The sequence below is a fragment of the Rhinolophus sinicus genome, chromosome 16 (assembly GCF_057876585.1).
Source record: "Rhinolophus sinicus isolate RSI-liver-muscle chromosome 16, RSI-T2T, whole genome shotgun sequence".
NCBI classification, from domain to species: domain Eukaryota; kingdom Metazoa; phylum Chordata; class Mammalia; order Chiroptera; family Rhinolophidae; genus Rhinolophus; species Rhinolophus sinicus.
The window spans coordinates 117,661,936-117,689,774 of record NC_142516.1 but is presented as its reverse complement, the minus strand read 5'-3'; the positions used below and the strand labels follow the sequence as shown (position 1 = coordinate 117,689,774).

Sequence of the window (27,839 nt, the reverse complement as noted above, 5' to 3'; positions counted from 1 at the left end):
CAAATGCAGTGGTAGAAGCTGCCCTCCAGCCCCCTCGCCCTTTTCTAGGGATCTTCGAATTTTAATGTCAAGTTTCTGGAGACAGTGTCAACCAACTCACAGAAGTGTCTCCCTGGGAATTTCACACTGTTCAGGAGGTTTTATTTTGGTATTTACCGGCATTAAAAAACAATTCCACAGCAGATATTTTCCTGGGGTCTGGACGCTTACATAAAAACGACGCATTCATTTACAAATTAAACTTCAATAGTGTTTACATTGATCTCAGTCCATATTACGAGGAGTAGACGATTAATTTGTGTATTGGCTCCTATCACTACAGATGACTTGTAAGAATCAGTAGAAATTGACTCCTCCTCCATCTCTTCCCCCACCCTTCGGAAGCTTCTATGTTTACTTCAGAGTACGGTCTAAAAACGTAGGCGCTTTTGGAAAGGATTTGAAAATTAAAATATGGCTCCGTGATTTTCAACACAAAGACCACAAACAGTGCTAGAGCACAAGAAGTATTTAAAATATATCACCTCCAGAAGTTGGAGGGCTACAAAGTAGAAGTCGTCCAGGCCAGTCTGCAGAGACTGTTCGTGATTCCAGCCCTGCAAAAACCCGGCAGGCGACACGTCGCGGCGAATTTCAGCTGCAGAAGAGGAAGAGCATCACCTGCAGTTGGAGGCGTGGGAACCGCTGCCAGAGGGGGCTTGAAAGAAAGCAAGCCAGAGAGGGGGAGCGCAGCGGGGCTCGGGGGCCGCTCAGGTGCTAAGTGAGAGGACCGCCAGCGTTCTGCGGAGCCCGGGAGACACCGCAGGGTAGAGGTGGGCAGACGCTGCACCAGAGGGACCGCAGCGGCGGCAGGAGAGACGGCTACAGCCGCGCTGCTACTGTCCAGGAGGCGGACCCCGCGGGAGAATCCCTTCCGCGCCGCGGGGCGGGGGCTAGGCGGGGCGCTGACGTCACCACCCCTCCCCCAGCTTCTCCAAGAGGGAGGGAGTGAGGGAAAGAGGCAGTGATCCGCCGCAGCTCCCGGCCGCAACTCCCAAACTAGGCGGCTCGCTGCTTGGACTTGTCCTGACAAACTTGGCTTCTCTTCGGCCCTCTCTCTAGTCCTCGCTCACTCTCATCTCGCTTCCTTTCGGTGCTCAAGTTTCACCCAGGACTGAAGCCTCCGGAGATGCGTCCACCTGGGTCCGGGCACCGCGGGCGGATCACACTCTCGCTGGAGACACGCTGAAGATCCGAGGAAGGCAAAGTTGGTATTTCAGACACGGCTTTTAACAAATATCCAAATCGCGTGGAGATTACGGAGCTGCCAAGGACTTTAAAGCGGAGTGCCGAGGGCTCGGCTGGTTTGGTGAGTTCTTTGTTTAGTGCAAGCTTTATGTATTTAAGTTTCAACGTAAATGAAATTACGTGGGGTGTTTGGCTCTAAGCTAGTGCAGGGAAGCGTGTGCATCCTACAGGCTCTCCGCTCCACGAGCTGCACACTCCTCTGGCTGTGCATGGCTCAGGAATGAAAGATTGATAAACACAGATTTTGGAATTCATAAAATACATGCATAGTACTGCTCAAAAGAACTTGAAAGGCTATGCTATTTGTGCATTATTTAAATGTAACTTATTATAGAAATGGTGCCCAGGGAGGGCGCATCAGGGGCAGCGTGATTTGCAGTGGCACAGCGCCCTCTAGTCCGGACACCCGGCAAGGCGCGCGCTCTCTGCCGAGTTCCTCGCGGACCGCGAACTTGGACCTGCTCCTGGGACGTGGGCGTGAACTCGGTCGCCGACACCCCAGCTTCACTTACCACCCACTCCGGCCCATTCCGTATGTAATTTACAAATAGTTTGGGTGGACTGGATGCAGAGGCGGTGCTGGAGGACCACGGTTTTCTTTTCGGGAACTATCTTCCATCTGCTTAATTTCCAAAAGCCTTTGAGGACAGGGTGGGAGGGTCGACTATTGAAAGGACAAACGTGGAGCTTGAACTACCTTTCTCTTTCACGTGAAGGTAATTCGATGATAGCAGAAAGGCACCTCTATTTCGTTCCGTTGGGGCTAAAGGATCAGTAAAAACGTGGCAGCGCGGGAGTCTGAAATATCTCTCTGGCTCTGCTTTTCTGTGGTGACCAAGTGCAACTTCTTACAGGCAGTTAGGTTTCTCAGGAAGCCTGGAAAACCGGGGTTCCCAAACAGATGTTTTAGCTCGAGTAAGCGTTATTTATAAATAAATAGTAATTTTCTCCAGGAATCCTTTTGTGCCATTTAAAAAATCTTGTGATTTCATGTTATGGGATCGTGTCTTTTCACTTTTCACTCTTTTCCCCCCGCCCCACTCTCCAACTGTTGGTGTGTCTTGTGTGGTTGTGTTTTGTTAAATTAGAATTCGGCAAGGGGCGCAAAGCGGTTGAGCTTGGAGATAAGGTCACCTACTTCAGAGTTATTCCCTGTGTGAAATCGACCTATAACATCAGGAGCACTTTGCGCAGTTGTGGCGGTGGCCAAATGTTTGGATGATAGTGTTTGCTTGGTGTGTGAATTTGTGTGTATTCTAAATAATGCGCAGGGAATACACTACGTATTCTTAGTGCTAAGAATCAGCACACTTATTCTACAGGCATTATTTTTCCTTCCCTGCCATAATCTGCTAGACCTTTATTTTTTCAATCACCTTCTTTAAAGTGGTTTAAGGGAAGACTGCATTACTAACTTTGATCCAAGGAAATTCTCTCTTTAACCCTAGACTCCCTCGCTCCCATCTTCCTCGCAGTTTCCCCTGCAACCTCCTCCACCGGTTCCGGGGAAATCAGATCTCTTTGTCCTCACAATGTTAAAATGTTCGAGCCCAACAAACTTTCCGAGGTCATGTCCGCCCTCTTCCCGGGGCTGTTTCCCAATGCCCAGGAGCATTCCAAGCTTCGGCTGCGTCTCAACCGCACGGAGCCCGCGTCTGGAGCTTTGCTAACGCTGAGGATGGGCTCGCAGCGGAGAACGCCAGACTGCGCACCTCGGCACGGGGGGAGTTCCCGGAGGGGGCTTCCCTCTCTCCCTAGGGAACTTGTAGTTTCGCGTTTGACTGGTTTCAGTTTGCTAGGTGTGACTTACCGGCTGGGAAAGCGCACGAGGCGGCACAGCTGCCTTTTGTCCCGCGATGTGGGAGTCAGGGGTGTCTGCCGACGTTAGGGTTCCTAACCAGGGTCGGAGAGGTTATGGGGTCTAACTAGCTCTGCACTTAAAGATCGAGGAGGAAGCGCTTTCATTTTCCAGGGATAATAATATAGATTGAAGAAGGAAGTCGATTCCAATCTAACTGCATTCCTTTTCAAACACCCCCCCCCCTTTTACTTCTCCCCCACCCTCCCCCCAACAATTACAGACCCGGAACCAAGGCATTGAAATGCAGATTTAGGAATTCCCTGAAGGTTCTAGAGAATCTAAAGAGAGGCGTGGGAAGCTGTTTCATTTGCCTTAGCTGACTTTTTTTTTTTTTTTTTTTTTTTTAAGCTAAACAAATGTTTTCCCTTTCGTAGCAAGAAACATTCCATATTCTCTGCACAAATCTGTGCTGGCCGTAACTACCGTCGGCCCTAGAGCAAGCCCCACACTGTTCTTCTGAGTGTGGCAAGAGCACTTGCTTGTTTCCTCGCATGGAGTTGGCTGCTGTAGCAGCAGGGGATCTCTGACCGGTGGCTGGACGTTGTTGCCCGGGACCCCGGGGGCTAATAGTCCCGCCGCCAGGGAAAGTCGGATCGAGTTTCCGCGCTGGAGAAACGAGCGCCGGCGCTCGCAAGGCGTGGCCGCGAGCGGAGGGATCTACCTCGCGCCGGCCGGCCTGGGAGCGGGGCGCGGGGGTGGCGAGCCGCGGCCTGGGAGTGGGGCGTGCGGGCGGCGAGGGCTGGTCGGCCACACCATGCAGACCTGTGGGCCCAGTGAAACCGCCGGCAGACCCAGTCCCCGCTCGGGGGCGCGCTGAGGCGGCGAGGTGTGCCGCCCCCGAGAGCGCCACCGCCACTTGAGGCCAACTTTGCTGTAAGTTTGATGGAAACGAAGTTGGGGTTTGCGGGCGGGCGGGTGGGCGAGGGGCTCCGCGCCGCGGTTGCCAGTGCCCGGGAGGCATGCAACTTGCTGCTTCGGGGTGGCGGCTTTGGGGCGCCAAGGTGCTTTTCCCAGCGAGCCCAGCTGCGGATCCTGTTTCTGCCGGAGCTCTGGAAAAAGGGATGAAAGAAAGAGCCCGGCTGGAAGGTGGCAGTGCAGTGGCGCCTGCCTACTGGAAAGTTCAGTGCTGGCGGTGGATTCGGCAGCTTGGCGACGAGGCGGAGGCAGAGGCGGGACGGAGGGGTGGGAGGGGGCGACGATTCACGACGTGAACCGAATGGGAATGAGCGAGCGGGGTGCTGCTGCGAGCCAGCTGCAGGCTGCGGCAGCGGCCCCAGACGCACGGGTTTGGTCCTGGAGCCATTGCTGGAAATCAAAGCGGCGCCGCGGCGCGGGGCTACCGGGCGTCCCCGGGGCGAGGACTTCCGCTGCGCCCTGGAGCTGGGAAACTTCCCCAACGCGCTCCACTCCCTTCTTTCCGGTAACACTCAAGCCAGCGAAGGACTTAACTGATCTCGCTGCTAAGTTAATTCTTCCAATTTATGAAATAGTATCCACAGCGGAGGTGAGATGAAAAGAGAGGCCAGTAGTCAAGAGGTGGCATCTTTGAAATGGAGTCGCAGAGGTCTCCCAGATGTTTTGCGCCCTCGAGTGCTGCTCTGAGGTTTAATTACTAACTGGTTGAATGTAGATGGCAAAAGGTGCGATTGATAGCGGGGCTAAACCTTGCACAATGTACTGTTTATCAGTTTTTATCTTTTCTGAAAAAGAAACTTGTGAAATCTATTTGTAAAGAAAAATTCTGGTTCTTCAGTGCTCTCTCTTACTCAAAGTGCCTTCTTCTAGGAAGCTAGCTTTCTGTTATCTCTAAGAGTTTTTGTTCCCACTGATGTGAATTGCAGAGCTTTGAAAACAAGGACGCAATTGTATGCATTAGGAAAGTAAACTCATAAATGTTTTCTATGTAAAGTTTTGTGTGTGGGTTTTTTTTTTTTTTGCATGTTTCTGAACTATGGTTTCGTTAAGTGGCTTTTGTTAAGCAACTACCTGGTGCCTGGTAGATTGGATTTTTTTTAAAAAAACTGGATATTTACAGTGATTATTACAATCGGAAAAGATTTAAAAGGCATATTGTCTCATTATTTATTTGTCTTTACAAAAGCAGATTATTAAGACTTCATATATTTAAAGATAGGTTTCAGTACTTTAAGAAGATATCTGCACGTGTTAAAACTGGGTAATGGTGAGATTTTTCCATCTTACTCTTAGAGTTGTTGTTATCCAGCACATCCAATTATTACAGTTACTCTTGAAAATTTGTTTCTACAGATATATAGGTTAATTCTGTTATTTGTTTTTGTGTTTTAGAAGGACAACCCTGGTTCCACAATTAGAATTATTATTCATTTTTTCTTGTTATATATTTATGCTTTAAAATGAATGTAAAATACTGCAAACATTACATAATGTTAAAATCAGTTGACAGAACTGTTATGCCAAACATGGCACTTAACAAGTTCAGTTTAAAGTTTGATTTGAATAAAGTGTGCATTTGTGTACCCATTTCTTGAAAAAATGAACATCTCAAATGAGCGAAATCCTTTGTCACTCAGGAAGTAAGAGTGCTAGAGGACTTCATAAAATCATTCAGGCCAACTGTATATTCATTTGTATCTTTTAATTAATCACTAGAAGGACCCCCAGTGGGTTCTTAGGTTAACAGATCATTTACATCCATGTTATGGACTGGTGCCAAAAGAGGAATCTAAAAATTATGTGCAGACTAACACTGTTTTCATTCCTTTGATCCCATGCCTTTCTAGTGTATGTGTTTAGACAGCCTCTTGAGCCACCTTTGAGCAGTCATTTCTTTGAATGTTATGGGTGAAAGGGATCTTACAGATTATCTGTTTTAACGTCCTTATCAAGTTTACCATCACCTGTTTTCCCCCCAGGTTTGGCTGATTTTACATAGAGTCAATAAACTGAATCAAGTTAATGCATTATTGTTGCATTAAATGTTGTCTCAGTGACCTAAAGATCCTGGTTTAATAGCTGGAAGCCATAAGGCTAGTTGTGTGTTTAATCTTTATGAGTGGGAAATTGCAGTAGGTAAACTCTCTTTTGACTAAATTATATAGACGATGAAGCTAAACTCTGTCTTTTTGACTCACTTAATTGTTCAGTTTGCAAGTGTCAGTTTATCCTTAGGCACTGGGAAAGGAGTTTTTGAAATGAGTGATGCAGTAACTCATTTAACTAAGATCAGAAAGTTGCCATTTTCTCTTCTTATATCTGAGAGGAGCTTTTTATTTCAAAAATGTATTTAATCTGATGAAGAATCTGTATATTTCACGTTTTAAAGTTTTTTTAAAAAATTCATCATTTAAGTCCCAGATTTAAGTATATTGCCAAAATTCTTGCTTAATTCTGAAGTTTATTACATATGTGGAGATAAATCTACAATTAAAGGTCTTCTACAAACCACTTAAAAAAATCAGTAATTATGTAATCCTTATCCTTCCTGGAATATTCAAGTATAGAGCTTCATAATAAGCTCTGCAGTACAGACACTGATCTGGCATCACCTCTAGCCAATTTGGAAGCATTTGGAGGTGGGTCCTGACCTCTTCCTGAGCTGCTGGAAATAAGAGCCATCTCCAGGGCAGCCATCTGCAGTGTTGTTACTGGTTTGGTGGTTGCACCTGGGTTTTCTGTTAATTTTGGAGCCATGGATGTATTATTATCCACTTTGGCCCTTCTTTCCTCTCTCCCCTCCTTCAGTCTGTCTTCCGTTCTCCCGTGTTAGTCCTCATCCATCTGCTCATTCACAAATCCATCAACTGTGGATCTCCTCTGTGCCAGCACTAATTGGGCCAGACGCAGTTGACAGTGTGAATAAATCACGTTTCCTGCCCTCATGGAGCTTACAGTCCAGTGGGTGAGAAGAACAAATAAGTAGTCAATTATATCCATTCTGGTAAGAGAACCATCAGGGTCAGGGTAGTTCATCAGCACCTTTGTGACGGGACCTACGGAAGGTGGATATTAGGGTAGAGTGAGTTCTGAGGGAAGAGTGATTCAGGAGGAACTCATTCAAGGAGAGGAAATGACATGTGTAAAGCAAGTTGTAGAAACCTTAATAAGTTGTCAAGTGTTAATTTAAGGATTAAGGATTAGTTGTGATTTGATTGTGGTGTGACAAATGTTGATAAAAGAGACCTGAGACCTAAACTAAGCATGCCGTGTTATGTTTAGGAAAAGGGTTGGTTGATTTATCATCAATGCTTCTTTAATCCTATGTTCACTTGGTTATGAATTGTTTTTTTTTCATTTGTGTAGGTAGAACATAGAAAATCGATGACTAGGGCTTATATTTGCTTATAAAGACAGGATAATTTTAGGGCAAGGGTTAAGGAAAGAAAGAAAGAACTGTTGAAGAAAAAGGTGACAATAACTAAGCTGTAGGCAAGGAGTGAAGGGCAGGAGAAAGTAAAATAATAATGTTTGCCTCATCTTTTCGAAGGGAAGAGGTGGAGGTGGTACAAGTTTAGAGTCCCCACCACAAGGTGGGTTCATCAGCTCAGGACAGCTGGGTAGTTTCAAGTCTGTGGGAAGTATACTTTTTTTGGTTTGAAATAAGAAGAATGGGAGATTAAATTAGAAAAGTAGGTAGAAGTCAGATTATCAAAGGTCTTTAATACAAGGCTAAGAAGAGTATGCTTAGTCATAAGGCTAAGGGGAAACACTGAATGTTTGTAAACTAGGGAATAATATTACAAAGATGTTTTAATGAGATTAATTTGATTGCAGTGTATTGGCTGAATAGTATGGGGACCAGAAAGCAGGACTACCAAAAGGCTATTCAGGTACTGTGCCTGAACAAATGCAAATATGAACTAGGTGGCAGCCACAAAAATGGAAAGGGAACAATTTTGAGAAATTGAGAAAGAAAAAATGTCAAGTCTGGATAACTTGGTAGATATGGAAGTTTGGCAGTTAAGAATAAAGGACCATAGAAATTCTGAATTGAGAGAGAGAGAGAGAGAGAGAGAGAGAGAGAGAGAGAGAGAGAGAGAGAGAGAGAGAAAGGGAGAGAATATGTTACTTTGGAGGCTGTAAAGATTTTAGTCCAATCTCTAGTTTTTCAAATAAAGGAATGGAATCCAAGGATTAAGTAATTTCCTTGAATTCAAGTCCGGGCTAGACAACAGGTTTTATGTCTCCCAGCTCTATTTTATTTAATTTCTTAGGTTGCAAATTTGCATGATTTGGGAAGTAGGAAATACAGTGGAATCTTTTTTACAGGCATACTTCATTTTATTGCACTTCACAGATACTGTGTTTTTTACAAATTGAAGGTCTGTGGCAACCCTGCATCAAGCGAGTCTATCAGTGCTATTTTTCCAACATCATTGGCTCATGTGTCTCTGTCACATTTTGGCAATTCTCGCAATATTTCAGACTTTTTCGTCACTTCTCTATTTGTTATAGTGACCTGTTATCAGTGGTCTCTGATGTTTCTATTGTCATTGTTTGGGATGCCATGAACCACACATTATAAGACTGCAAACTTAATGGATAAATGTGTGTGTTCTGACTGCGCCACAGTCCAGTCATTTCCCTGTCTCTTTCTCTCTCCTTGGCCCTCCCTAGTCCCTGAGATACAACAATATTGAAATTAGGCCAATTAATAACCCTACAGGGGCTTCTAAGTGTTCAAGTGAAAGAAGAGTTGTACTTTTCTCGCTTTAAATCAAAAGCTAGAAATGATTAAGCGCAGTAAGAAAGGCATGTCAAAAGCAGAGGCAAGCCAAAAGCGAGGCCTCTTGCACTAGTTAGGCAAGTTGTGAATGCAGAGGAAAAGGTCTTGAAGGAAATTAAAAGTGCTACTCCAGTGAGCACACGAATGATAAGAAAGCTTTACAACAGCCTTAGTGTTGATATGGAAATCAAACCAGCCACAGAGTTCCCTTAAGCCAAAGCCTAATCCAGAGCAAGGCCCGAACTCTCTTCAGTTCTTTGAAGACTGAGAGAGAAAGCTGTAGAAGAAAAGTTCGAAGCTAACAGAGGTTGGTCTGTGGGGTTTAAGGAAAGAAGATGTCTCCATAACAAAAGTACAAGGAGAAGCAGCAAGTGCTGATGTAGGAGTTGCAGCAAGTTATCCAGAAGATTGATCTACCTAAGATAATTAATGAAGGTGGCTACACTAAACAACAGATTCTCAATGTGGACAAAACAGCCTTCTGTTGGAAGAAGATGCCATGTAGGACAATCATAGAGAGAAGTCAATTCCTGGCTTCAAAGCTTCAAAGGACAGGCTGAGTCTCTTGCTGGGGGCTAATGCAGCTGGGGACTTTAAGTTGAAGCTAGTGCTCAATTTATCATCCTGAAAATCCTAGGGCCCTTAAGAATTATGTTAAATCTACTCTGCCTGTGTTCTATAAATGGAACAACAAAGCCTGGGTGACATTACATCTATTTACAACTATTTACATTGTTTACTGAGTATTTTTATCCCACTCTTGAGACCTACTGCTCAGAAAAAAAGATTCCTTCCAAAAATATTAGTGCTCATTAACAATGCACCTGGTCATCCAAGAGCTCTGATAGAGATGTACTGTAATATTAATGTTTTCATGCCTGCTAACACAGCATCCATTCTGTAGGCCATGGATCAAAAAGTAATTTTGACTTTCAAGTTTTATTATTTAAGAAATAGATTTTGTAAGTCTATAGCTTCCATAGATAGTGATACCTCTGATGGATCTGGGCAAAGTCAGTTGAAACTCTTCTGGAAAGAATTCACCATTGTAGATGACATTATGAACATTTGTGGTTCATGGGAAGAGGTGAAAATATCAATATTGACGAGTTCGGAGGAAGTTGATTCCAGCCCTCATGGGTGACTGAGGGGTTTGGGGATTCAGTAGAGGAAGTGGCTGCAGATGTAGTAGAAATAGAATTAGAAGTGGATCTTGAAAATGTGACTGAATTGCTTCAATCTCATAATAAAACTTGAATGGATGAGGACTTGCTTCTTATGGATGAGCAAAGAGAGTGGTTTCTTGAGATGGAATCTATTCCTTGTGAACATTCTGTGACGATTGTTGAAATGACAATGAAAGGTTTAGAATATTATATGAACTTAGTTGATAAAACAGTGGCAGGGTTTGAGAGGATTGACTCCAATTTTGAAAGAGTTCTACTGTGGATAAAATAGTATCAAACAGCATCACATGCTACAGAAAAATCATTTGTGAAAGGAAGAGTCAATCAGTGTAGCATAGTTGATTGTTGTTTTAAGAAATTGCCACAGCCACCCCAGCCACCACCCTGATCAGTCAGCAGCCATCAACATTGAGTCAGGACCCTGCACCAGTAAAAAAATTATGACTCCCCGAAGGCTTAGATGATGGTTAGCACTTTTTTGGCAGTATTTTTTAATTAAGGTACGTGCATTGTTTATTTAGACATAATGTTATTACACACTGAATGCACGACAATACAGTATAAACATAACTTTTATGTACACCAAGAAACGAAAAAAAATTGTGTGACTCACTTTATTGTGATACTTAATTGTGGTGGTCTGCAACCAGACCCACAGTATTTTCTAGGTATGCCTGTATTTTACAGTGGGGAGTGGGGGAAAAGGCTATATGGTATCTCAGTAGTGTTCGGTAGCACTCGAGGGAGTTTAGGGCTGTAATGTAGGATTCTGCAGTGATCCTTCATGATTAAGGCATAGTGATGAGATCGTTAAGGGTGATAATGTGCCTGCATACGGAGAGTTGGAAGACAGAAGTGTGTGACGCCAAACTTTAAGGTGAAAGAGTCAATGTAGAGTGTAAGAGTACTGGAAGAGAATCAGGAAAATAGTGTCATTCATTCTTTATATGTTATGGACTGCGTCATTGTTTTAGGCAAGTCTGTGACACAGGGATATTGGGGAGAGGGATTAATAGCGTCAAATGTGACATTAAGTCTAGGAGGATGCGTCCTGAGAAAAAGGTCATTTGATTTGACATTAGCTTATGGTGCCAGAAGAAACTGTTTCTGTTCCCAGAGTAAATCTGAGGTTGTGCAGAGCAGTTGAGGGACAAAATCATGCTTTTAGAGGAGAGGAAATTCTAAGGAAATCAGGGTAGCACTGAGAAACTATTTTTTTGAAACTCTTTACCAATATATGACAAAAATAGGGTGTTAGTTTGAAGGAAGCGAAGGTTTGAAGGAAGTTGATTTTCAAATAGGGATGAATCTGTGTACTTGTAGACTGCAAAAGGTGGCTGTAATGAAGGGGTAATTTGAGTGGGATGTCTGAGTTGGAGAGAATTTAGGGAGGAGCTGCAGAAGAGGGAGAATTTTATGGTATCAAGGGTGTCTTTATTTGTGGGTAGGATGGGTCCCGTCTCCTGAGATGTGGCAAGAAGACAGAATGGGGGAGAGAACCTTTGAGGGAGAGGAAGAAGAGAGACTGTCTACCTGATGACTTCCATTTTCTTATTATACATGGAACATTCACATTCCTCATCCATTATGTAGTGAAATGCCTGTATGTGTACCTCAGTACACAAGAGCATTGCAAATTTGACCTGCAATAAGACCTTACTAAATTGGGAATGGAAGAGGTGGTCAGTGTTACTTTCTGGCTACCCTGCCAAAACATTATTTGAATGATTTCTGTTTGCAGAGAAAAATACATTAGGTGAGATGATCTTAAATTACAAGAGATAAACACTCTGTTTATTGAGCTTCTCTGTGAGCTGAGGTTGCCCTGGAGTGTGGTTGAGGAAAAAGTGGTTGGAGGATGAGTAATAGATAGTGGTCATGTTCCTATGTGAGAAGAGAGTGAAAGCAATAGTGCAAGGATGCCTGACCCAGCCAGAAATGTACACACAGCCCTTGTTCGTCTCTTTTATTTTGCAGAAGCACAGAACAGCTAGAAATAGTCATCCTCATAATGCCCACAGACGTGTTTTATGCATCCATGTAGTAGGTAAATTACATACAGAGTTATCGAAAGTAGTAAATGATATATACTAAGCATAAGGCTACTGTTCAATTCTAGGTTCATAGTTCGGCCTGCACTCAGTTCTACTGAAAAACATATCAAGATGGCTTAAAAAGATTTCGTATGTACTCAGAAGATAAAGATCTACCCATTAATTTTTCAGTGTTAAGTGCTTACGAAGTATGACAATTAGGTTTGCGAACTCATCCTAGAAAAAGTGCTACATATCTCATTGCTGAATATCACTATGGTCACCTTTGACGTACTCCCCTTGGGAAGCTATGCACCGATCCCAGCACCTAGTCCACCCTTCAAAGCAATTTTGGAACTCTTTTTCTGGAATGGCCATCAGAGCTGTCGTCATATTACCCTTGATGTCCTGAATGTCATCAAAATGCCTTCCTTTCAATATTTCCTTTATCTTTGGGTAAAGAGAGAAGTCACTGGGGCCAGGTCAGGTGAGTAGGGAGGGTGTTCCAATACAGCTATTTGTTTACTGGCTAAAAACTCCCTCACAGACAGTGTCGTATGAGCTGGTGCATTTTCGTGATGCAAGAGCCATGAATTGTTGGCGAAAAGTTCAGGTCATTTTCATCTAACTTTTTCACACAGCCTTTTCTACATTTCCAAATAGTAAAGTTGGTTAACTGTCCAGTTGGAACAAATTCATAATGAATAATCCCTCTGATATCACAAAAGGTTAGCAACATCATTTTGACTGTTGATTTGGACTGACGGAACTTTTTTGATCGTGGAGAATTGGCTGACTTCCATTGTGCACTTTGACACTTAGTTTCAGGATTGTATTGGTACATCCATGTTTCATCACCAGTGATAATACGGCCCAAAACATCATCTTGCCTCTTCAAAAGGTCTTGGCAAACTTCGACTCTCCTTTATGTTTGTTCATCAGTTAGCTCCTTCGGGACCATTTTTGTACACACCTTTTTCATGCCAAGATTTTCAGTGAAGATTTTCCTGTTTCTCTATCGATGTTTACTTGGTCAGCTATGCTTCTCACAGTCAGCCAACGATTTTGACACACAATTTGACAAATTTTTGCAATGTTTTCATCAGTTCTGCTTATACTAGTCACCCTGACCTCTCTTCATTAGTGACACGTTCTCTCCCCTCAGAAAAATGTTTAATCCGTTTGTACACTACCCTTTTCTTCATGGCATTATCCTCCTAAACTTGGACTAATATGTTCCTGATTTCACTTCCACTCTTGCCAAGTTTAACAAGAAATTTAATGTTTGTTTGTTGCTGTAATTCAAGCTCAGACATTCTCGCAACAGCACACAAAAACATGCAACAACAATAATGAGCGCCACTCAGCAAGACACTGCCATATGTTGACATGAACCCAGCTGTGAGACACTGATATACCAAGGTTATGAAACCTCACGGAGCTGTTTGTACAGGGCTGCCAGTGTAAGCGCATGGTGGCAAGTTCGCGAACCTAATTGTCAGACCTCATATGCTGAAGTACTATCTATGACTATTACCGTGTTTCCCCGAAAATAAGACCAGGTCTTATATTAATTTTTGCTCCAAAAGACACTTTAGGGCTTATGTTCAGGGGATGTCATCCTGAAAAATCATGCTAGGGCTTATTTTCCAGTTAGGTCTTATTTCTGGGAAAACACTGTATAATGTAATTAGAAAAAATATGCATATTTTTTTCTGTTATAAATGTTATCTGGAAGCTGTGAATTGATTGTAGCTGAATAACAAAACAGGCTTTCTTAGTAAGATACAATACATTTATTTGACTCCCATGATGTGATTTTAGAGATCATTAAACATTTATTTAACACATAGTATTTTTAAAAAACAAGTAATTTACTTTCTTATTTTGTTTTTTACAACTTCACGACATTTTTCTTTGAAAATGTTATCTTCCTTGTAATTTAGACATTTTAAAAAAATACTCTGAAAATGTGACACTATTCAAACAGAACATTGAATTCTGAATTTCAATAGTGAGTTAAATTCTAGTGATTCTCTCACAGATGTTGGTACAAAATGTCAGTCTCATCAGGAGAGCATGATGAGTGGGAACACAAAGTTTTGGGATGTTTTTTCGTATTTTTATCATATGTGGAACGTGAAGTTTTTATATTGTTTCCCAGTGTGTAGAGGGCTAGAATAACTAATGCTGTGTATAAGAATTGTGACTCCTAAATAATAAATATACAACATTGAATAGAATTTATGCATTGTGTAATGCTGTGTCCCACCTAATATCCTGTCTCTAAGCAGATGAAACACTTATGAATCTTCAGATTTAGATCTAAATATTTGAATTTATGCCGTCATGTTCTCATCTAGGGGTTGTATTCTGTTTTGTGAAGAATGTGCAATCACAGTAATTGACTGTGGAACACTTTACATGAAGGTCTCCCTAATGAAGAAATATGAGCATAGTAATGTCTGAGTCTTACTACAAAAATTATTTTTTTTCTCTTCTTTATGGATTTTTAGAGATCTTTGCTAAAGATATTTAAACTTTGGACCGGAGGCCGTTTTCCCTAAAGGCTTAACTTGGTAAACATTGTTTTCACTTTGGTGAAATCCTAAATTACTGTGAGTTCAAGTAGTGTGATCACCTTCTAAATATCAAAGTGTAGCCTTTGGCTACAATGGTTTTTGCAGTTAATTTTCATAAACGTGAATTCTAGGTAACAATGTACTTTTTTAGATGAAATGATATTAGTACCATTTTTTCCCTTCATCTTTTTTGTTTGTTTTGCATAGAGCAACAGCCATAGTTTTATTTATTTATTTATTTATTTATTTATTTATTTATCATGGTATTTTATAGTGAAACCTGAGTTCACAGTTCTTACATCACTGTAAGGTTAACAGTATCTCCTAAAGATGGATTTTTTTCCTGATCAAAAGCACTGCATTTAATAATTTATTCTAGTTACAGTGACATTCTGTTAGCCAACTTTGCACAGTACATTTAGTGTTTTTTAAAGTCTCAGTTATGAGTGTGGTGCAGAAAGTTTATTCCAGCCATGAGAACTGTGGTAGGTGAGTTGTAAAAGGTGGTGGAGGTGTTTGGAAACCCCGTTGTGAGAGGTAAGTGGGTGGGAGCAGAGGCTGTGACCAGACCGAATGAGTGAGATGCCATAGTGAGAAAACAGCTGCAGTGACTTGACATGTTGGGCGTTTTCCTGGTGACCTGGGGGGTAAAAAGGGTGTCTAGGGCCTTTTAGCGGTGGTGGTGGGCGCAGCATGGCACCAGCCAGCATTTATGGGTCATTTATTTTCAAGCTCTAATGTTAGGCTTCAAATGTTCAAAAAGATTGATTTACTTACGTGCCCATCACACCACTGTTCCTTGGTTCTGCTACCTCGGCAGCTGCTTTATCTCCTTTGCTGGTTCCTCTTCTCTGCTCTCCTCTAAATCTTGGGTAGCAGCAGGACTCTGCTCTTGGTTTGTTTGTTTTTTTTTCCTCTCTCAGTGCTCTGTCCATTGGTGATCTCAGTTTTGTGGTTTTAAATAACCATCTTTTATATTCTGATGACTCTCAAATTTGTATTGCTAAGCTGGACCTCTCCCACACATGTAACTGCCCACTTAATCTTTACAACAGGCTTTTCCATCTTAAGTTGTTCAAAACTGAACTCCTCATCTTACTCCCTAAAACCTATTCCTCCCTCATTCTTCCCTCTCTCAGTACCTGACAGCTCAGTTCTCTTCTTACTCAGCACACAATCCTTGGAATGTTCTTTGATACCTCTCTTTCTTTTCCTCCCTCAGCCTTTCCAATTCATCAGCAAATCCTGAAATAGATCCAGACTCTGACCACTTCTCCCCACCTCCACCATTACCATTTTTGGGCTAAGCCTCCATGGTCACTTTCCTCTACTGTCGAAGTAGCAGCCTTCTAACAGGCCTCCCTCCAGCTTTTACCCTGGCCGCCCTCCATTCTCTTCTCAACACAGGTACCAGAGCCTCCCTTTTCCCTTTCTTAGAGCATGCCACACCCCCTGTTCAGAATCCTCAAGTGGTTTCTCATTTTCTTTGTGGTAAAAATCAGTCCTGAAAATTACCCTTCACCCATGAGTCCATACTGATTTAAAGGAATGATTGAATAAATACACAAATGGGAGAGAACAGACAAATCGCTCCTGTAGAAGAATTCTAAATAATTCATGGAGCATAGCTCGCCATTCCTTAAGTGTGGGCTGGGCAACGTGACTTCCTGATAAAGAGTATAATACAGCAAGTGGGGAAAAGAGTAACTTCAGTGTGGAGAAGCCTGACAAGCGCTACTTCAGCTAAATGACCAAGTGCAACATCAGCATGGATGCGTCATGGTGACGTGATGATGTGATGTAAATGGGATGTTACCTCTCTGGTCTTCCTCCCTCAAACACGTAGCCTCAGGGTAATCATGAGGAAAACATGAGGCAAATTCCATTTGCGGGAGGTTCTACAAAATACCTGACGGGTACTTCTCACAACTGTCAAGGTCATTAAAAACAAGGAACATCGGAGGAACTGTTACAGTCCAGAGGGGTCAGAGATGTGATGACTCAGTGTAACGTGTTGGTTCTTGAGTGGGAGCCTGGAACAGAAAATGGGCATTAGGACTTAAATAGTGAATAATAGTGCATCTCTGTTAGTGCATTGGTTGTGACAGATGTACCATAATAATGTGAGACATTGACAGTAGAGGAAACTATCTTTGAAACTATTCTAAAATTGAAGTTTATTGAAGAAAAAATCTGTTACTGCCCTTCTCTCACCCACGTACCCCAGCCACAGTGGTCTGTTTGTTGTTTTTCTAACTAGGCTTCTCTACTGGAGGTGATTTTGAGCCCCAGGGGACATTTGGCAATGTCTGGAGACATTTTTCTTTAGGTGGTGGGACACAGTGATACTGTAGGCTTTTAGTGGGTGGAGACCAGGAATAATACTAAACATCCTACAGTAATGCGTGGGACAGCTCTCCCTCCACTGCTCCCTGCCCCCCTCACTCCCCCCAAAAAATCCAAAATGTCAATAGTGCTGAGGATGAGAAGCCCTGGTCCTTTTGAATTTAGGGCCCTCTCTTTCCCTTCAGGCTCCTGACCACAGTCTCTCTTGCCCTGCTTTATTTTTTTTTTCTCCTTAGTACTTAATCATCAGCATCTTTGTATACTTGTTTGTTTGTCACCAGGCAAAATATCTACCATGAGGATTTGTTGCTAATCTGTTTGGTTCACTTTTGTATCTAGCATCTAGAACTGTTCATGACACATAGTAGGTGCTTATTAAATATTCATTGAAGGAATCAAATCATTGATGAAGGGAGTGAATGAATGATAAAGATAACATACGCCCAAAAATTCAGATGGAAAAGTGAAAATGTAAACCATCCTGCAGCTGCCTATTCTCCGGACGTTACACTGTTAACAGTTTATTTTTTTATCTATTGAGAATTTTTCTGTTCTTTTTAAAGCACATTCATTTACTCCGCACACAATTTATCTCCCCTCCTTATTTTTTTGTTTTTACAAACAGTTTAGTTTTTCCAGTTAATATAGCTGAACATCTTTACATATCAACATACAGAGTGCTGTCTTACTCTTTTTAATGCATAATATTTTACATGTAGAATTAAGCAAAAATAATTGCTTACAATATGATCCTGATATAATACTTTGTTGTAAAGTGGATAATAGTAATAATCTGTCCCCTAAAACAAAAGATAATGGTTGTTCAACATCATCTTTTTAAGTGTTCTTTAAAGCATTTTCTTTATATGTATATTTATTCCTAGTTTGTATAATAAATGCCTGAGGATGGGGATCTCTGTCTTTTAAAATAGTCTTTTAACTCAATGTACCTTGCATGGTTTGTCCTGATTCCTGTAGGTGGAATAGAATTGAAGTTTTCATTTGTTTTGATAAAAATTACTGGATCATTGTATAATATTCAAATTTCCCTGAGTATGAGAACTGTTGACCAAATAAAGAGATAGTTTTAGAGGGAAATTGTTTTATTATTTTCTAAACTGTTCTTCTAGAGACCAAAAAATGGGTCTTAATTTCCTGATGTTCTCTGCTGAGTAGAAGGCATGATAACTAGAGAACAAGTTAGGGTGCCCAACTTGAGCATGATTCATTATCAATTAAGCTTCTAATTGCTTTCAGCATATCAGGTCTTTCCCCCCCACACCCCAATGAAATGAGTAATGGGGCAAAGTTGGCAGTAGCTAGCTGAGTTAAGGTGCTGTAAATTAATATTGCCATATTAATTTCAACCTGGCTGTTAAAACAGCCCTCCAGTCTGCTGTTTCACCTTTGGTAGCATTCACATTTTGTGAATATTCATTTGAGAGTAACTTTGCCAAGGGTACAGAGCTGTCCTCTACTCTCAGTGCTGGGATGTTTTCTGAAGCTACATTGATTTACAAGGTGAATTTGTTGGTATTTGGGGCACAGTTGGTCTGAAAATCATTGTCCTGCTCCCTTGCCAGGCCTCAGCCCAGTGGACTGCCTCCTTTCCCACTGGCTAAAGGCAAACCTTTCTCAGGTGTCCTTTCCTTCCGCCTCTCCCTCTGACCCTCCCACAGCGCCTACCGCCTGCTGCATTGATTGGGCCCTAGTCTGTGTGCGTTAGCTTAGGTGATTTGGCTGTTTGTGTGTGTCTTGTGTTCGGGTGACAGGTTGTTCAGTGCCCCCAAAGACAGTAGGCACTCTGAGCGTTGGTCGTTGACAGCAGTGGTGATAAAACATTCATGTGGTCGGTGAGATGTGCTTCACTGACTTAGGAAAAGTTCTGTTCATCATCAAGCTGCTGGTTTTCCTTTTGTAAGCTGGTCTTTTTTTCTTTTTTTTCTGGCTCATGTGCTCGTTCAGAAATGACCTCAGTATTACACTTGAATGATATAATTATTTTAATACACTTAAATAGTTATATACTGCTAAGTGAGCCAGTAAATCCTCACATTATATAGGGAGTGAACTTAACCATTCTTATAAAGAAATAATTTCAGGATAAATTTTGAAATGAGATTACAAGCTATCATTATGGGAGGTCATATAAAACCACTGTTTATAGAGTTTTTGTTCTAAATTAGTTGTTCGAAGCTTCCCCATACTCAGGATACAGTGGTAACATTAAGTTTGTGAGCTTTGGAGCATTTTTTGTACATAAGTAGATGTGAACAATGTACTTATCTACCTTTTTAACAATTGCTTATATTTGCCTAGAAGATTTAAGTATAAGACTGTAATTTAACTGTTACAAGTTGGCAGTCTTTCATCTGATGCTCATTAGGATTCTTTAACTTGAGTCATTAAAATATGAAAAAGAGGTTCTTAAATTTAATAACACTAGACAAATAAGAGTGTTGATACTTATATTGGAAAACAGAAAAAAAAGCTAAAACCATTGCATTTATTCATATTCCACATAGATGGAAAATACTTTGTTAAAATATAAGGTCTACAACAAACTGTAAGAAAAAAATTGACATTTTTTTTGTTAGTTTTGTTTCCCCAAAATAACGATTCCTATTTCTTTCTTCTGTTTTAGCTTCCTGAGAGTTCAGCGATGGGGAGACATTTGGCCGTGCTTCTGCTGCTGCTTCTCCTTCTCCATCACTTTGGAGACAGTGATGGAAGCCAAACACTTGAACAGACTCCTATACAGTTTACACAATTCCAGTACAATGTCACTGTGCATGAAAATTCTGCAGCTAAAACCTATGTTGGGCATCCTATAAAAATGGGCATTTACATTACAAATCCGTTGTGGGAATTAAGGTACAAAATTGTCTCAGGAGACAACGAAAACCTATTCAAAGCTGAAGAATACATCCTTGGAGACTTTTGCTTTCTAAGAATAAGGACCAAAGGAGGAAATACAGCTATTCTTAATAGAGAGGTAAAAGACCATTACATGTTGATAGTCAAAGCAGTTGAAAAACATAGTAATACTGAAGCACGGACAGTGGTCAGGGTGCAAGTGCTGGATACAAATGACTTGAGACCATTATTCTCACCCACCTCATACAGCGTTTCTTTACCTGAAAACACAGCCATAAGGACCAGTATTGCAAGAGTCAGTGCCACAGATGCAGACATTGGAACCAATGGAGAGTTTTACTACAGTTTTAAAGACCGAACGGACATGTTTGCTATTCACCCAACCAGCGGTGCAATAGTTTTAACTGGTAGACTTGATTACACAGAGACTCAGCTGTATGAGATGGAAATTCTGGCTGTGGACCGTGGGATGAAATTGTATGGTAGCAGCGGCATCAGCAGCATGGCCAAGCTAACAGTTCACGTAGAACAGGCCAACGAGTGTGCCCCTGTGATAACAGCCGTGACGTTATCACCATCGGAACTGGACAAGGACCCCACATACGCAATCGTCACAGTGGATGACTGTGATCAGGGTGCCGATGGGGAAGTAGCTTCCTTAAGCATCGTGGCAGGTGACGTCCTCCAACAGTTCAGAACTGTGAGGTCCTCTCCAGGGAGCAAAGAGTATAAAGTCAAAGCCGTTGCTGGCATTGATTGGGACAGTCATCCTTTTGGCTACAATCTGACACTTCAGGCTAAAGATAAAGGTACCCCTCCCCAGTTCTCGTCTATGAAGGTCATTCACGTGACTTCTCCACAGTTCAGAGCTGGGCCAGTCAGGTTTGAAAAGGATGTTTACAGAGCAGAAATAAGTGAATTTGCTCCTTCTAATACACCGGTGGTCATGGTAAAAGCCACGCCTAGTTATTCCCATTTGAGGTATGTTTTCAAAAGTGCACCGGGAAAAGCGAAATTCAGTTTAAATCCCAACACTGGTCTCATTTCCATTTTAGAACCAATTAAAAGGCAGCAGGCGTCCCAGTTTGAACTTGAAGTAACAACAAGTGACAGAAAAGCCTCAACCAGGGTCTTGGTTAAAGTCTTAAGTGCTAATAGCAACCCCCCTGAATTTACCCAGACAGCGTACAAAGCGTCTTTTGATGAGAACGTGCCCATTGGCACCACGGTCACGAGCGTGAGTGCCGTGGACCCCGACGAGGGGGAGAATGGGTACGTGACCTACAGTATTGCCAATGTAAACCCTGTGCCATTTGTGATAAACCATTTCACCGGTGCTGTGAGTACTTCAGAAAACTTGGACTACGAGTTGATGCCTCGGGTTTATACCCTCAGAATTCGAGCGTCAGACTGGGGCTTGCCGTACCGCCGTGAAGTTGAAGTACTTGCTACCATTACTCTCAATAACTTGAACGACAACACACCCTTGTTTGAGAAAATCAATTGTGAAGGAACCATTCCCAGGGACCTAGGTGTGGGAGAGCAAATAACTACTGTTTCTGCTATTGATGCTGATGAACTTCAGTTGGTCCGCTATCAGATTGAAGCTGGGAATGAACTAGATTTGTTTAGCTTAAATCCCAGCTCCGGGGTGTTGTCTTTAAAGCAATCGCTGATGGATGGTTTAGGTGCAAAGGTGTCATTTCATAGTCTGAGAATTACAGCTACAGATGGAGAAAATTTTGCCACACCGTTATATATCAACTTAACTGTGGCTGTCAGTCGCAAGCCAGTAAACTTGCAGTGTGAAGAGACTGGCGTTGCCAAAATGCTGGCAGAGAAACTCCTGCAGGCAAATAAATTACACAGTCAGGGAGAGATCGAGGACGTGTTCTTTGATTCTCACTCTGTCAATGCTCATGCACCTCAGTTTAGAAGTACTCTTCCAACTGGTATCGAGGTGAAGGAAAACCATCCTGTGGGTTCCAGCATAATTTTCGTGAATGCCTCAGACCTTGACACTGGCTTCAACGGGAAACTTGTCTACGCCATTTCTGGAGGAAATGAAGATAGTTGTTTCATTATTGACATGGAAACTGGAATGCTAAAAATTTTATCCCCACTTGACCGTGAAACAACAGACAAATATACCCTGAATATTACAGTATCTGACCTTGGCATACCGCAGAAGGCTGCGTGGCATCTTCTAGATATCAGAGTTCTGGACGCCAATGATAATCCACCTGAGTTTTTACAGGAGAACTATTTTGTTGAAGTGAGTGAAGACAAGGAGATAAATAGTGAAATCATCCAGGTTGAAGCCACAGATAAAGATCTAGGGCCCAATGGACACGTGACATACTCTATTCTCACAGACACAGATAAATTTTCAATCGACAGCACGACTGGTGTTGTGAGAGTTGTGTCCCCTTTGGATCGTGAAGAGCAGCATGTGCATTACGTAAAGATTGAAGCCAGGGATCAAGCCACGGAAGAACCCCAGTTGTTTTCCACTGTCCTTTTGAAAGTCTCATTAGAGGATGTTAATGACAACCCCCCTAGGTTTATTCCACCGAGTTACCGTGTGAAAGTTCGAGAGGACCTTCCAGAAGGAACCATAATCATGTGGTTAGAGGCCTATGACCCCGACTTAGGTCAGTCTAGTCAAGTGAGATACAGTCTCATGGACCACGGAGAAGGAAACTTTGATGTGGATAAACTCAGCGGTGCAGTTCGGATTGTACAGCAGCTGGACTTCGAGAAGAAGCAAGTATATAATCTCACAGTGAGGGCCAAAGACAAAGGGAAGCCAGTTTCTCTGTCATCTACTTGCTATGTTGAAGTTGAGGTGATTGATGTGAATGAGAACTTACACCCACCGGTGTTTTCCAGCTTTGTGGAAAAGGGTGTAGTGAAAGAAGATGTCCCTATGGGTTCATCGGTCATGACAGTATCAGCCCACGATGAGGACACAGGAAGAGATGGGGAGATCCGCTACTCCATTCGAGATGGTTCTGGTGTTGGTGTTTTCAAAATAGATGAAGAAACAGGTAAATATGTTCTTATTTCTCTGTTTGATCGCCCCTCCCATTTTTTGTGACGTCAGTATCTGCCCTGTGCTAGTGCCTCTGCAATTCCCCATTGGCCCCTGGTAGGGCTCAGTATGGAAGTACATGTGTATGCTTTTTGTCCCATTGCAGGTGTCTGTGTGTGTAGTAAGCCCTGAAGGTGGAACCTGAATACGCTGGCATAAAATGAGTAAAAAACGGGGGAACATTGAAGACATGACCACTGATACTGATCTCTACATGTGTACTCTGTATTATCAGAAGCATCATTGTGGTTTTGCTGTGACTTTGGGAAGTCCTTCCAAAGTTTTTTCAAGCTAGTATGTTTGCAGACTTGGAATAGTCACTACCACCATCCTGAGCTTATTGCTCACCTGCAAAATTGTGTAGTGCACAGGGAGAAGACTACTAGAACTTCCACCATGTGATCTGCTTTACTTAGTACCTCCTCCAAGTTTGTTTGAGAGACAGATGTAGGGTAGTAAAATGTTGAATTGAGAAGACCTGGCTTGGAATCTTGGCTCTTCCAGTTGGTTATTGGTTGGTCTTGGACATATTCGTTATTTTCTTGAAACTGACTTGCTTCACCTATAAGATAGGGACGCTCAAAATTACAGCAAGATTTATGTGAGGCTAAAGTGAAATAACATGGGAAAGCTCCCTAGCGTGTACTAGAGTCTGTTAATATCTTTTGGAAGTGGTAGCAATGTTTTGTTACCATATTCCTCCACCTAGAATAAAGTCCCCCAATCAGAACATCCAAGAGCCAATTTAGGCTAGAGGGTGTATTGTTTTGCACTTTGTATATATCTCTAATTTAGCTGCTTTTCATTGGTGTAGTTGTCTGTCATTCTCTTGTGATGGAGTGTGAGCCTTTATATTACTTTGCTAGGGCTGCCATAACAAAGTACCACAGACTGGGTGGCTTAAACAACAGAAAGTTATTTTCTCACAGTGCTGGAGGCCAGAAGTCAAATATCAAGGTGTTGACATGGTAGGTTTCTTCTCAGACCTCTCTCTCCTTGGCTCGTAGATAGATATCTTCTCCCTGTGTCTTCACATGATTTTTCCTCTGTATGTCTGTGTCCTAATCTCTTCTTATAAGGACACCAACCATACTGAATTAGGCACCACCCTAATAACCTCATTTTAACTTTTTTTTAAATCTCTTTTAAGGCTCTATCTCCAAGTACAGTCACCTTCTGAGGTACTGGGGATTAGGACTTCAACACATGAATTTTAGGGCATGCAATTTACCCCCAAACCACCTTTAAGGATAAGCTTTTAGCTCATGCATTTTCTATTCTCAGCATCTAGCAAAAAGTGCCTGGCATGTAGCAGCTGCTCATTAAATGGTAAAAGAATGAATGAGTACATTAATGATTATTTTTGACTTTGAACATCCTGCCCTCTTAGAATGGTAATGGAAATGGAAGGAAACTGGATAATCACAGCGCTAGTCGGCCATAGATGGAGCTCAATTTGTCCATTAGTCTCATTGATGTTTCCTTTGTGAATGTATCCATACTCAAAGGGATGTTTTCTTATTACATTTAAACTTTGTTTATATTCAGTAATACCACAAATAAATTCTTAAGTCAATACCTATAACAGTATCCATTCCCACATATAATAGGTATATAGCACATGAAAAATACAATTATTGTCCTAGAAATAGGTTATTTAGATGCTATAGTATTTTTAAAGTGCTCCTTTTTATTCAAGGGATTCTTTTTCTAATGAATTAAATACTGCTAGCACATTTATAGATACAGACTGCATACCACTCATCTAAAATACACCTTTAAGAGAAAAATAGCATAACTAACAAGTTAGTAATGACTCATCTGAAAGAGTAGAATAGATTTTATTTTTTTTTTGGTCATGCTCTTTAACATGAATTAGAATTTTCAGCTATAATGTCAACATAAAAAAATACCCAAAACTTGGTAACTGAAGCTGAAGTATTTTGTGAATTTCTAAGGACAGTTATTTCTACTTTTTTTTTTTTTCCCTAAAGTGGGTTTTGAAAACCTATAAAGACCTGTTTTAAGTTCAAGTTCAGGCAGAAAATAGAACTAAAATCTTAATTTACATTTCCTTGATGGCTTAAATTATATGAGCACTGCTTTTTGGGGTTTTTTCTTTCAAGTGAAAAGACTATTTTCTGTTGCCTTTTAAAGACTCATTTAGAAACTAGTATTTTTCACCTATAAATTTAAGAGATTGAGATATTTTTACAACAAGAAAAAAAAAAAAAAAGCCACCTAACAAGCAGTATCCTGAAATAGATCTATAGTCGTTTTCAAGCTGAATGGCAGTGGCAGACTGTTCCAGTGGTAGCTTAGTAGGAGGCCGGGGATGAGTTGGGATTATGGGCAGTGAGCTTGGGAAGTATATACGGAACTGCATTTGTGTAAATATTGAGATTTAAAGGTGAGAGAAGAATTGGCAATTTCTAGGTCATCTATTCTGTCATCCTTTCTTTACAGAGGAAATTATGAGGCATACAGATTTCTGTTTAGTATGATTTTTGAAATTAAATAAAAGTGATATAATAATATTTACACATTGGCCTGGTATACATCACAAGATGTATTTTTGGCAGTAGAATTATCAGCCCAAGTGATTTTAGAGATTCCTGGCAAGACAGTTGGTATCATGATGGAGAATTCCTTCAGGAAAAGTCAGTGTGTTTTGTGCAGTAGAAATACTAAAATTACGTATGCTGATTTTTTGTTTGGGGTTTGTCGACTAATTTCTAGGGCAGGCTGGATGTGTAGAGAGGTGCCTGCTGTTAGATGAAGAAAACGAGGGGCAGTTCAGGAATACCAATGGGGACCCCATAGGACATAGCACTGAAACTCTGTGACTTGGATTGGCCTGGCTCAGGTCAGGTTCATTAGCACCTTTCTAGACCTTAAGTCTCTGCTCATTGCCCATTTCTGCTGTGCTCTTACTTTCTCTTCTGCTCAGACATTTAATGTGGGCCTAACTGATACAAGCCTCCACAGGACAGCTTTGGCCCTGGGCACCAAGAACCTGCCCATTTAACTGTTTGCTTCTTGCCCTTGGCTTAAGTTTAAACTACAGTGTTGGTTGAGTAATATAACCAAGTTTTTGTCGTGGTTTACTTATTTCACCATTGTCAAATATGTGTATCATTTTCATAGAACACATTCAGAGAATATAATGCAGCAATCTGAATTTAGTTCTTACTATATTTTAAGATCCTTAAAAAAAAAATCTACTTACAGTGAAACATCCCCTGAAAAGTAGTTTCTTGAAGAAATAGAAATTCTGTGGACTACCTAAAATATGTACAGTTCTGTCAGCTCTGGATTTTGTACATATTTTACTAATTGGCTTTGCAAGGAGGTAACTTGTAATTACAGTGTGGGGGTGAGTCAGTTGACTCATCTGAAATTCTCTCACTGTATCATATGCTTTTCCTGGAGCGGCTTCTGGGTGTTAGTGAATTGTTCTGACAAATCAGGCACTTGATTTCTCATCCATGTGAGGTTTGGAAGGGTAGGGTGTTACGCAAAAAATTATTTGGAAACTCAGTCTTGTTTGAGAGCCAATCTCCAGTGCTGCCATAAAGATTTGCCCTCTTTTTGTCTCCTTCACATCTACAGTGAGGGTTATAAAGCAGATTTAACAGAAATGTTAGTGGAGTAAGTATCTTTGCAGCATGTGTAATTTCACATTCACATTGATTTGCCTGACTTTGTACTTCCCAGCATTCCCCATCCTCGCTTCAGATATGTTCTTGGTTGCTTTGTTGTAGCTTCAGAGTTGAGCAGAATAGAACCTTGAGCATCCCTCTGCAGATTTGTGGCATCAATTCAGCTTCGTGTTCTTGGCTGGTGGGTACCCATCCGAGTTAATTATTACTTGAGCACCAATAAAAAATTGCAACTTTCTGCTAATTTTTAGAACTTTGGCTACGTCTAGAAAAATGGTTGGCCAAAGATTTTTAAATTGTTAGTGGAAACTGTTGAGGCAGTGCTTAATTGAGGTCTGTTCCACTGATGTTCGAGGTTGGACAATTAAGTTCGCAAACTTGTTGCAATGATATTACTAACCTTTTTTGATATCAGAGGGATTATTCATTATAAATTTGTACCAGCTGAACAGTTAACCAAGTTTACTACTTGGAAGTACTGAAAGGCTGCATGAAAAAGTTAGATGATCTGAACTTTTCACCCACAATTCATGGCTCTTGCATCACAACAACACACCAGCTCACAGGGCACTGTCTGTGAGGGAGTTTTTAGCCAGTAAACAAATAACTGTATTGGAACACCCTCCCTACTCACCTGATCTGGCCCCCAATGACTTCTTTCTTTACCTGATGACAAAGGAAATATTGAAAGGAAGGCATTTTGATGACATTCAGGACATCAAGGGTAATATGAGGCTAGCTCTGATGGCCATTCCAGAAAAAGAGTTCCAAAGTTGCTTTGAAGGGTGGACTAGGCTCTGGTATCGGTGCATACCTTCCCAAGGGGAGTACTTCGAAGATGACAATAATGATATTCAGCAATGTAGCACTTTTTCTAGGATGAGTTCGTGAACTTAATTGTCACACTTCGTATGTATTCTGATAGGATGCCCTTAAGTATGTTTTTCCCTCAGTCTGGAGTAATTTGGTTCAGTTTGCAGCTCAATAAGAGCATTTCCCCCTCTGACTACTTGTTTGTGGGGGAAGAGAGGGATTATGTTTTTCATTAAGATAAGAGCAAACTCTGAATTTACTAGTGCTGTGTTACTTTTAGAATCCCAGTCGTGGTTTCAGGATTGAAATAGACGTTTTGATGAGAAGACTCGAATTAATGTGGAAGTACAGCTATTGCAACAAGATAAATCACCATCCATGAAATATGGGAGG

At 41.5% G+C, this 27,839-nt stretch overlaps 1 protein-coding gene across 9 annotated transcripts in view; it reads left to right on the top strand.

Moving 5' to 3' along the window:
* Positions 1-934: 934 nt before the first annotated feature.
* FAT1 (FAT atypical cadherin 1) overlaps positions 935-27,839 on the top strand; it is a 126,677-nt gene continuing 99,772 nt past the window's right edge. For 6 of the 9 annotated variants that reach the window (XR_016019382.1, XR_012495544.2, XM_074329765.2 and 3 more), the window contains exon 1: positions 19,645-22,927. Coding sequence is in view for 7 of the 9 variants with exons in the window: in XM_074329765.2 (XP_074185866.2) it covers positions 19,663-22,927 (3,265 nt within the window). In the remaining 2 variants the exon portion in view is untranslated. Of the gene's footprint in view, positions 1,349-3,860; positions 4,022-19,644; positions 22,928-27,839 lie in introns of those variants that run through there. The other 3 variants (XM_074329766.2, XM_074329768.2, XM_074329767.2) reach the window with 3 other exon arrangements.